Source organism: Anomaloglossus baeobatrachus, chromosome 10 (genome assembly GCF_048569485.1).
Source record: "Anomaloglossus baeobatrachus isolate aAnoBae1 chromosome 10, aAnoBae1.hap1, whole genome shotgun sequence".
NCBI classification, from domain to species: Eukaryota; Metazoa; Chordata; class Amphibia; order Anura; family Aromobatidae; genus Anomaloglossus; species Anomaloglossus baeobatrachus.
Window position 1 is genome coordinate 43,587,507 of NC_134362.1, and position 12,024 is coordinate 43,599,530.

Sequence of the window (12,024 nt, forward strand, 5' to 3'; positions counted from 1 at the left end):
AAAAGCGCAATTCTTCTTTTTAACAAAACTCTGAATTTTTTTTAACCCCTTAGAGAAAAGTAAACCTATACAAGTTTGGTGTCTACGAACTCGTACTGACTTGAGGCATCACAGCGACACATCCGTTTTACCATATAGTGAACACGGTTGAGAAGAACCAAAAACATTGGCGCAATTGCACTTTATTTGCAATTTCACTGCACTTGTGATTTTTCCCCCGTTTTCCATTACACTATATGGTAAAATGAACGGTGTCATTCAAAAGTACAACTCGTCCCGCAAAAAACACAGCGACACATCCGTTTTACCATATAGTGAACACGGTTGAGAAAAACCCAAAACATTGGCGCAGTTGCACTTTTTTTGCAATTTCACAGCACTTGTGATTTTTCCCCCCCCCCGTTTTCCATTACACTATATGGCAAAATGAACGGTGTCATTCAAAAGTACAACTCGTCCCGCAAAAAACAGACCCTCATACGGCAAGATTGATGGAAAAATAAAAAAAAAGTTATGGCTCTAGGAAGAAGAGGAGTGAAAAATTAAAATGGAAAATCGCACGGGGGTGAAAGGGTTAAATTATTCCTTTTGCAAATGATTCCTTCTGATTTGCTGCCCTGTCTGCGGTAAGACGACAAGTTAAGCACACACTTACCACCAGATGGCGCTATCACAAAAGTAAAAAAAAAACCCCAATGTATTATTACTATTTCACCGCTACAGTAATATGAAATGTTATGTGTAGAAACGGAATACGGCAGCCTCGCATCAATTTGATTAACCATTGATTATTTTACACATACGCATGCGCAGTAGTACACTTCTAAATTGACGTTGAACGGTCCTACGCCCCCGCTTGGCCTGTCTTCCGTAACTGCCTGTCCGTAATAAGAAAAATATTGCTTACCTAAAGAGACAGCTGGTTTGAAGCGTAAATGATTAAAGAAAAACACCGGAAAACGATTTCTTAGCCTTTGAGACAATATTAAGCTGCTTCGTTTAACTCTGTGGGTTTTATTACTTTCAGGCGCGCTAAAGACAGCCCTAGAGCTTTGAGAAAGAGGCGGAGCCGGGGGGGGGAATACTGCCGGAAGAGGCGGGGCCTGCGCTCAAAACAGAAGGAAAGAGGTAGACGGTTCAACATGGCGGAGGTGAGGGCTGCAGCGGTGTGTAGTGCGTAATGGGCTTTATGAATGGCAGGTTTCGGGTTATGGACAGTAGAAATATGAGAGCAGGGCGAGTGTTATATGTAAGCGGTACAGCTATATAGTAGTGTATGAATGAATGCTATAGTACTACGGTATATACACTGCATGTGTGTGTGTGTGTATATATATATACGCGCTATGTAGGGTCACCTATGTATGTCTCATAGATACACCTTAGTATTTTGAGTGTGCAGCTCCGCCGCAGGTTTATGCGTCTCCATGGTAACCGTCTGTAAACAAACCCTTATCTTGTGGTTATGCTGCTAAATGTAAATGAGCAATTAGATGACCCATAAGGGAATATGAGCTCAGGATCTGACCACACTGGGTCCGTTACCGTGGAGACACATCGGTCTGCCTAGATGCTGCTGACAATATGGAGGGAGATTTATTTTTTTCAATAAAACTGTTAATAGGTTTTTTTTTTTGTTTTTTTTATGTATAAAAAAAAATGATGGCCAATGTGCACTCAAAAAGGTTATTTGTAAAGTAATTTTATTTTTTATTTTTTGCTTCTTTCAGGCAGAGATTGTAGAAGGATGCCGACTTCCTGTCCTCCGCAAGAACCAAGACAATGAAGTGGAGTGGCGTAAGTGTCAGCGCACATTTAGGCTTTAGGTTAAAAAAAAAAATAATAATTCTGGGAAAAAGCTATTTAAAATATAGCAAACCTCCTACTTGCACAATAATATTGCTTTTTTGGGGGGGGGGGGGTTCTTACTGGCTCTGGACATCTTTTGAAAAGTGGCGTAACTAAGCGCACAGAAAAGTCATAAGTGGCATAAAATATGACCGGTGACCGATGTAGATTTCTCGCGGTGGCAGGCGGCAATGAATTTGACCCCATTTTATTCCAGCACACACTTAATCATGATTGACGTGCAGAACGTGCTGTGCTGTGTTTTTTTTGCTGTGTATTTTTTGCTGTGTATGTGCACACAATGTCGTCTTAGGTGGTTTCTAGTTGGAATCTGCCTGAAAAATCATATCAGAAAATGAACATGGTGCACAGGAATGTAAAAAATAATAGCATTGCCAAGCTTTGATTAGTCTTTTGTTACTTCTTTTAACCACTTCAAGCACCAGAAACTGTGGAATAAGTTTTTTGTTTTTTTTTTTTAAAAACTATCCTGTTCATTCTTTGCTAGTTATAGTTTGAATGCTATAATAATGATGTGGGGCCGGAGCTGCCTGCTTTTTCCTGAAACTATTTCACCTAGAAAAACCCAAGTGTGTTTGCCAGTGCCTAAAATATCGCATGTGCACATATACTTAGGCAACAATTGGCATGTGTTCTTAGAGGTTGTTCTTGTTAGTTTACACATGGCAAACTTGTTGCAGATATTTCTCTGATTACCGTATTTTTCGGACCATAAGATGCACTTTTTTCCCCCCAAATGTTGGGGGAAAGTTGGGGGTGCGTCTTATGGTCTGACTATAGGGCTGTAGCCGGGAATGAGGGTGCTGCGGTGGAGCGGGCCATCGGGGGCACGAGCAGGCTGTAGCAGTTCCTGCCGTGACCACGTAGGCCCGCTCATTTCATATGCACGCCCATCCTCCCGCCCATCTCTCAGCGCTGAAGCCGTCACTGACAGGTGGGCGGGGGGTGCGCGCATAATTAACAGCCGGCCGTGATCACCCCTGGCTACTACAGCCTGGAGTGATCATGTGCGGCTGTATTCACTGCCCTCCGCGCGGGGAGCAGTGAATAAGTACAGCATACTCACCGGACACTTCCGTGCAGCACCGCGATCTCCTCCAGTCTGCCGGTCAGCTGATCTGTGTAGAAAGCAGTGAGCACAGCGATGACGTCATCGTCCGGCCGCGCTGATAACTCGAGTCCCCGGCTTTTGCGGCCTAGTCTCTTTTTCTTCCCGCCCCCAGCCCTGCCAGTCAGGTGAAGGGCGGGACGCTGTACAGGACGGCAGCACTGAGGGCTGGAGCATGCTTTGCATACTCCACCCCCCTCACTGTGCACAGTGGGGCACCAGTTCCCGCACTTTCTGGGTCACGCCCACGGCTCCCTCCTCTCCTCAGGACGCCGGCAGCCATTCCTGTCAGCTCCCCTGACGCTGCAGAGGGGAGACAAGCTCTGGGGGACCCAGGCAGGGATGCTGGTGGCCACACAACCGCTTTAAGCGGGCGGTAATCAGCACCTGAGGTGCTGGCCCCACTTGTGCTGAAGTGTAATTATAGATTATATGTTTATAGGCTATACTTTACACTGTATGGTGCACGGTGGATTTCTGGCTATATACCCTATTGTGTTGCTCAGGGGAGACAACAGCATGGCACCCACAAGAGGCAGGGGTGCCAAAACACAGGCTTACTATGCTGCCTGCGCCGCATGTACGACCTCGCTACCGGCAGGTTCCACTGACCCTCATTGTGTGCACTGCTCGGCCCCTGTGGCACTTGCTCAGCCAGAGCCTCTGCTAAGGGGGGCCCAGGGGGAACCACCAGCTAACACTGTCCAGGTGACAGGGACGGAGTTTGCAGTTTTTACTGACAGACTTTCTGAAACTATAGCTAAGATTCTAGAAGCTTTGCAGTTCAGACCGGTATCTCAGACCATGGGCACTGTGGAATCATTGCCCCCTGGTTCCCCTCAGTTGGAACAACAATGTTCCCCCGGGGTGTCTCATAGATCCCAGGGTGAGGTCTCTGACACGGACCGCAGCCCCAGACCGCCTAAGCGAGCTCGCTGGGAAATCCCCTCGACCTCATCACATTGTTCAGGGTCTCAGAAGGGGGACTCTCTGTATGATGAAGCGGAGGTAGCTGATCAGGATTCGGATCCTGAGGCCGCTCTCAACCTTGATACTCCTGATGGTGACGCCATAGTGAATGATCTTATCGCGTCCATACATCAAATGTTGGATATTTCTCCCTCGGCTCCTCCAGTGGAGGAGTCAGCCTCTCAGCAGGAGAAATTCCGTTTCAGGTTCCCCAAGCGTACGAGTATGTTTCTGGATCACTCCGACTTCAGAGAGACAGTCCAGAAACACCGAGTTTGTCCAGATAAGCGTTTTTTCCAAGCGCCTTAAGGATACACGTTATCCCTTCCCCCCGGACGTGGTCTAGGGCGGGACTCAGTGTCCCAAGGTGGATCCTCTAATCTCCAGACTGGCGGCTAGATCCATAGTTGCTGTTGAAGATGGGGCTTCACTCAAGGATGCCACTGACAGACAGATGGAGCTCTGGTTGAAATCCATCTATCAAGCTATCGGCGCGTCTTTTGCTCCAGCATTCGCAGCCGTATGGGCACTCCAAGCTATTGCAGCGGGTCAAGCGCAAATTGACGCACTCACACGTACGTCTGCGCCGCAAGTGGCGTCCATAACTTCTCAAACGTCGGCATTTGCGTCCTACGCTATTAATGCTGTCCTGGACTCTGCGAGCCTACGGCGGTTGCAGCCGACAATTCGGTGGCAATACGCAGAGCCTTGTGGCTACGGGAATGGAAGGCAGATTCGGCTTCCAAAAAGTGCTTAACCGGTTTGCCATTTTCTGGCGACCGTTTGTTTGGTGAGAGGCTGGATGAAATCATCAAACAATCCATGGGAAAGGAAACATCCTTACCCCAGGCCAAACCAAAATTACCCCAACAGAGGAGGGGACAGTTGAGGTTTCGGTCCTTTCGGGGTGCGGGCAGGTCCCAATTCTCCTCATACAAAAGGCCTCAGAAGGATCAGAGGAACTCCGATCCATGGCGGTCTAAGTCAGAGACATTCTGTCTCACGGTTACAGAATAGAGTTCGGCTCTCGTCCTCCGACTCGATTTTTCAGAACATCTCCGCCTCCCGAGCGAGCCGATGCTCTTCTGCAGGCGCTGGGAACTCTGAAGACAGAAGGAGTGGTGGTCCCTGTTCCTCTTCAGCAACAGGGTCACGGTTTTTACTCCAGCCTGTTTGTGGTTCCAAAGAAGGACGGGTCTTTCCGTCCTGTCCTGGACCTAAAACTGCTCAACAAACACGTAAAGACCAGGCGGTTCCGGATGGAATCCCTCCACTCCGTCATCGCCTCAATGTCCCAAGGAGATTTCCTTGCATTGATCGATATCAAAGATGCTTATCTCCACGTACCGATTGCTCCAGAGCATCAGCGCTTCCTGCGCTTCGCCATAGGAGACGAACACCTGCAGTTCGTGGCACTGCCGTTCGGCCTGGCGACAGCCCCACGGGTTTTCACCAAGGCCATGGCTGCAGTAGTTGCGGTCCTCCACTCTCAGGGTCACTCAGTGATCCCTTACTTAGACGATCTGCTGGTCAAGGCTCCCTCTCAAGAGGCATGCCAACACAGCCTCACCGCGACTCTGGAGACTCTCCAGAGTTTCGGGTGGATCATCAATTTTCCAAAGTCAAATCTGACACCGGCCCAATCGCTGGCATATCTTGGCATGGAGTTTCATACCCCCTCAGCGATAGTGAAGCTTCCGCTGAACAAGCAGCGCTCACTGCAGACGGGGGTGCAATCTCTCCTTCAAGGTCAATCACACCCCTTGAGGCGCCTCATGCACTTCCTGGGGAAGATGGTGGCAGCAATGGAGGCAGTCCCGTTCGCGCAGTTTCTCCTGCGTCCTCTTCATTGGGACATCCTACGCAAATGGGACAGGAAGCAGACGTCCCTCGACAGGAACGTCTCCCTCTCTCAGGCAACCAAAGCTTCCCTTCGGTGGTGGCTTCATCCCACTTCATTATCGAAGGGGAAATCCTTCCTACCCCCATCCTGGGCGGTGGTCACGACGGACGCGAGTCTGTCAGGGTGGGGAGCAGTTTTTTCTCCACCACAGGGCTCAGGGTACGTGGACTCGGCAAGAGTTCTCACTTCAGATCAATGCTCTGGAGATCAGGGCAGTGTATCTAGCCCTAAAAGCGTTCCAGCAGTGGCTGGAAGGCCAGCAGATCCGAATTCAGTCGGACAACTCCACAGCGGTGGCTTACATCAACCACCAATGAGGAACACGCAGTCGGCAAGCCTTCCAGGAGGTCCGGCGGATTTTGATGTGGGTGGAAGCCACGGCCTCCACCATCTCCGCAGTTCACATCCCGGGCGTGGAAAACTGGGAAGCAGATTTTCTCAGTCGCCAGGGCATGGACGCAGGGGAATGGTCCCTTTACCCGGACGTGTTTCAGGAGATCTGTTGCCGCTGGGGGATGCCGGACGTCGACCTAATGGCGTCCCGGCACAACAACAAGGTCACGGCATTCATGGCACGTTCTCACGATCACAGAGCTCTGGCGGCAGAAGCCTTAGTTCAGGATTGGTCGCAGTTTCAACTCCCTTATGTGTTTCCTCCGCTGGCACTGTTGCCCAGAGTGTTACGCAAGATCAGGACCGACTGCCGCCGCGCCATCCTCGTCGCTCCAGACTGGCCGAGGAGGTCGTGGTACCCGGATTGGTGGCATCTCACGGTCGGCCAACCGTGGGCACTACCAGACCGACCAGACTTGCTGTCTCAAGGGCCGCTTTTCCATCTGAATTCTGCAGCCCTCAACCTGACTGTGTGGCCATTGAGTCCTGGATCTTAGCGTCTTCAGGATTATCTCAAGAGGTCATTGCCACTATGAGACAGGCTAGGAAACCAACGTCCGCCAAGATCTACCACAGGATGTGGAAAATATTCCTGTCATGGTGCTCTGATCAGGGTCTTTCTCCCTGGCCATTTGCCTTGCCCACTTTTCTGTCCTTTCTTCAGTCCGGATTGGAAAAGGGTTTGTCGCTTGGCTCCCTTAAGGGACAAGTCTCTGCGCTCTCTGTGTTTTTTTTTTTTTTTTTTTTTTTTTTCAGAAGCGCTTGGCCAGACTTCCACAGGTACGCACGTTCCTGCAGGGGGTTTGTCACATCGTCCCTCCTTACAAACGTCCGTTGGAACCCTGGGATCTGAACAGGGTGCTGATGGTTCTTCAGAAACCACCGTTCGAGCCAATAAGGGATATTTCTCTCGCACGCCTTTCGCAGAAAGTGGTTTTCCTAGTAGCAGTCACTTCACTTCGGAGAGTGTCTGAGCTAGCAGCATTGTCATGCAAAGCCCCTTTCCTGGTGTTTCACCAGGACAAGGTGGTTCTGCGCCCGGTTCCGGAATTTTTACCTAAGGTGGTATCCCCTTTTCATCTCAATCAGGATATCTCCTTACCCTCTTTTTGCCCTCATCCAATTCACCAATGTGAAAAGGATTTGCACTTGTTAGATCTGGTGAGAGCACTCAAACTCTACATTTCTCGTACGGCGCCCCTGCGCCGCTCGGATGCACTCTTTGTCCTTGTCGCTGGCCAGCGTAAAGGGTCACAGGCTTCCAAATCAACCCTGGCTCGTTGGATCAAGGAACCAATTCTCGAAGCTTACCGTTCTGCTGGGCTTCCGGTTCCCTCAGGGCTGAAGGCCCATTCTACCAGAGCCGTGGGTGCGTCCTGGGCTTTGAGGCACCAGGCTACGGCTCAACAGGTGTGTCAGGCGGCTACCTGGTCGAGCCTGCACACTTTCACGAAACACTATCAGGTGCATACCTATGCTTCGGCGGATGCCAGCCTAGGTAGGCGAGTCCTTCAGGCGGCGGTTGCCCACCTGTAGGACGGAGCCGTTACGGCTCTATTATGAGGTATTATTTACCCACCCAGGGACTGCTTTTGGACGTCCCAATTGTCTGGGTCTCCCAATGGAGCGACACAGAAGAAGGGAATTTCTTTGTCGCTCCTAATTGGGAGACCCAGACAATTGGGTGTATAGCTATGCCTCCGGAGGCCACACAAAGTATTACACTAAAAGTGTAAAGCCCCTCCCCTTCAGCCTATACACCCCCCGTACTGCTACGGGCTCATCAGTTTTTATGCTTTGTGCGAAGGAGGTCAGACATCCACGCATAGCTCCACAGCTTAGTCAGCAGCAGCTGCTGACTATGTCGGATGGAAGAAAAGAGGGCCCATAATAGGGCCCCCAGCATGCTCCCTTCTCACCCCACTCTTGTCGGCGGTGTTGTTAAGGTTGAGGTATCCATTGCGGGTACGGAGGCTGGAGCCCACATGCTGCTTTCCTTCCCCATCCCTCAATTAGGGCTCTGGGTGAAGTGGGATCCCATCGGTCTCCAGGCACAGGAGACCGTGCTCCATCCACAGCTCCTGAGGACCCTGCTGGATAGGAGCCGAGTATCGTTCAGGGACATGGCCCTGCTACTTGGAGGTACCCTGTGTCCCCGTGGGGACCGCGCACAGCAACACTCCAGCATTGCTGGGTGTGCTAGTGCACCGGGGACAGCAGCGCTGGCTGCATTTGTGCCACTATACACTTCAGCATCGCTGAGTGTATTTGTGTAGGGGGACTGCCGCGCTGACCGCCGCTGCCATGGGTATCACTGTGGCGCGACTGGGACTGTTGGTGCGCCGGGGACTTCCGCGCCGACCGCGCTTATACGGCGGCCGCGCTTATAACTCGAGTCCCCGGCTTTTGCGGCCTAGTCGCTCTTTCTTCCCGCCCCCAGCCCTGCCAGTCAGGGGAAGGGCGGGACGCGGTACAGGTCGACAGCACTGAGGGCTGGAGCATGCTTTGCATACTCCACCCCCCTCACTCTGCACAGTGGGGCACCAGTTCCCGCACTTTTCTGGGTCACGCCCACGGCTCCCTCCTCTCCCCAGGACGCTGGCAGCCATTCCTCTCCGCTCTGCTAACGCTGGAGAGGAGAGACAAACTCAAAGAGACCCAGGCAGGAATTCTGGTGCCCACACAACCGCTTTGCGCAGGCGGTAAGCAGCACCTGTGGTGCTGGCCCCACTAGTGCAGAAGTGTATTTATAGTTTATATGATTATAGTCTATACTTTACACTGTATGGTGCACTGTTGATTTGTGGCTATTTACCCTCCTGTATTGCTCAGAGGAGACAACAGCATGTCGTCCACAAATAGCAAGGGTGCCAAGGCACAGACTTACTTGCTGCCTGTGCAGCATGTACGGCTATACTGCCGGCAGGTTCCACTGACCCTCATTGTGTTCAATGCTCGGCCCCTGTGGCACTTTCTCAGCCGGAGCCTCTGCTAGGGGTGGCCCAGGGAGAACCACCTGTTAACACTGTCCAGGTGACAGGGACGGAGTTTGCAGTTTTTACTGAAAGACTTTCTGAGACTATGGCTAAGATATTAGAAGCCTTGCAGTCCAGGCCGGCATCTCAAGCCAGGGGCACTGTGGTATCATTGTCCCCTGGTTCCCCTCAGTTGGAACAGCAATGTCTTCCCGGGGTGTCTCATGGATCCCAGGGTGAGGTCTCTGACACGGACCGCAGCCCCAGACCGACTAAGCGAGCTCGCTATGAAATTCCCTCGACATCATCACAATGTTCAGGGTCTCAGCGAGAGGACTCTCTGTATGATGAAGCGGAGGTAGCTGATCAGGATTCTGATCCTGAAGCCGCTCTCAACCTTGATACTCCTGATGGGGACGCCATAGTGAATGATCTTATTGCGTCCATCAATGAAATGTTGGATATTTCTCCCTCAGCTCCTCCAGTGGAGGAGTCAGCTTCTCAGCAGGAGAAATTCCGTTTCAGGTTTCCCAAGCGTACAAAGAGTATGTTTCTGGACCACTCTGACTTCAGAGAGGCAGTCCAGAAACACCGAGCTTATCCAGATAAGCGTTTTTCCAAGCGCCTTAAGGATACACGTTACCCTTTTCCCCCTGACGTGGTCAAGGGCTGGACTCAGTGTCCCAAGGTGGATCCTCCAATCTCCAGACTGGCGGCTAGATCCATAGTTGCAGTGGAAGATGGAGCTTCACTCAAGGATGCCACTGACAGACAGATGGAGCTCTGGTTGAAATCCATCTATGAAGCTTTCGGCGCGTCTTTTGCTCCAGCATTCGCAGCCGTATGGGCACTCCAAGCTATCTCAGCTGGTCAGGCGCAAATTGACGCACTCACACGTACGTCTGCGCCGCAGGTGGCGTCCATAACCTCTCAAACGTCGGCATTTGCGTCCTACGCTATTAATGCTGTCCTGGACTCTGCGACCCGTACGGCGGTTGCAGCCGCCAATTCGGTGGTAATACGCAGGGCTTTGTGGCTGCGGGAATGGAAGGCAGATTCGGCTTCCAAAAAGTGCTTAACTGGATTGCCATTTTCTGGCGACCGTTTGATTGGTGAGAGATTGGATGAAATCATCAAACAATCCAAGGGAAAGGAAACATCCTTACCCCAGGCCAAACCAAAAACACCCCAACAGAGGAGGGGACAGTCGAGGTTTCGGTCCTTTCGGGGTGCGGGCAGGTCACAATTCTCCTCGTCCAAAAGGCCTCAGAAGGATCAGAGGAACGCCGACGCATGGCGGTCTGAATCATGCCCTAAAAAGACCGCCGGAGGTGCCGCTACCAAGGCGGCTTCCTTATGACTTACGGCCTCCTCACACCGCATCCTCGGTCGGTGGCAGGCTCTCCCGCTTTTGCGACACCTGGCTGCCACAAGTAAAAGACCGTTGGGTGAGAGACATTTTGTCTCACGGTTACAGGATAGAGTTCAGCTCTCGTCCTCCGACTCGATTCTTCAGAACATCTCCGCCTCCCGAGCGAGCCGAGGCTCTTCTGCAGGCGGTGGGCATTCTGAAGGCAGAAGGAGTGGTGGTCCCGGTTCCTCTTCAGCAACAGGGTCACGGTTTCTACTCCAACCTGTTTGTGGTTCCAAAGAAGGACGGGTCCTTCCGTCCTGTTTTGGACCTAAAACTGCTCAACAAACACGTAAGGACCAGGCGGTTCCGGATGGAATCCCTCCGCTCCGTCATCGCCTCAATGTCCCAAGGAGATTTCCTAGCATCGATCGATATCAGGATGCTTATCTCCACGTACCAATTGCTCCAGAGCATCAGCGCTTCTTGCGCGTCGCCATAGGAGACGAACACCTTCAGTTCGCGGCACTGCCGTTCGGCCTGGCGACAGCCCCAAGGGTTTTCACCAAGGTCATGGCTACAGTAGTTGCGGTCCTCCACTCTCAGGGTCACTCAGTGATACCTTACTTAGACGATCTGCTGGTCAAGGCACCCTCTCAAGAGGCATGCCAACACAGCCTCAACGTTACTCTGGAGATTCTCCAGAGTTTCGGGTGGATCATCAATTTTCCAAAGTCAAATCTGACACCGGTCCAATCACTGACATATCTTGGCATGGAGTTTCATACTCTTCCAGCGATAGTGAAGCTTCCGCTGGACAAACAGCGTTCACTACAGACAGGGGTACAATCTCTCCTTCAAGGTCGGTCACACCCCTTGAGGCACCTCATGCACTTCCTGGGGAAGATGGTGGCAGCAATGGAAGCAGTCCCTTTCGCGCAGTTTCACCTGCGTCCTCTTCAATGGGACATCCTACGCAAGTGGGACAGGAGGCCGACGTCCCTAGACAGGAACGTCTCCCTCTCTCAAGCAACCAAAGCTTCCCTTCGGTGGTGGCTTCTTCCCACCTCATTATCGGAAGGGAAATCCTTCCTACCCCCATCCTGGGCGGTGGTCACGACGTACGCGAGCCTGTCAGGGTGGGGTGCAGTTTTTCTCCACCACAGGGCTCAGGGTACGTGGACTCAGCAAGAGTCCTCACTTCAGATCAATGTTCTGGAGATCAGGGCAATGTATCTTGCCCTAAAAGCGTTCCAGCAGTGGCTGGAAGGCAAGCAGATCCGAATTCAGTCGGACAACTCCACAGCGGTGGCTTACATCAACCACCAAGGTGGGACACGCAGTCGGCAAGCCTTCCAGGAAGTCCGGAGGATTCTGCTGTGGGTGGAAGCCACAGCATCCACCATATCCGCAGTTCACATCCCGGGCGTAGAAAACTGGGAAGCAGACTTTCTCA

General features: G+C 51.8%; 1 protein-coding gene across 3 annotated transcripts in view; it reads left to right on the forward strand.

The window, feature by feature from the left end:
- The first annotated feature begins 839 nt into the window (after positions 1-839).
- The window catches only part of KAT5 (lysine acetyltransferase 5), a 75,407-nt gene continuing 64,222 nt past the window's right edge, over positions 840-12,024 (forward strand). The window contains exons 1-3 of one of the 3 annotated variants that reach the window (XM_075326412.1): positions 840-880; positions 1,028-1,151; positions 1,731-1,797. In XM_075326412.1, the coding sequence (XP_075182527.1) occupies positions 1,143-1,151; positions 1,731-1,797 (76 nt within the window). In that variant the 5' untranslated portion in view covers positions 840-880; positions 1,028-1,142. Of the gene's footprint in view, positions 881-1,027; positions 1,152-1,730; positions 1,798-12,024 lie in introns of those variants that run through there. The other 2 variants (XM_075326416.1, XM_075326415.1) reach the window with 2 other exon arrangements.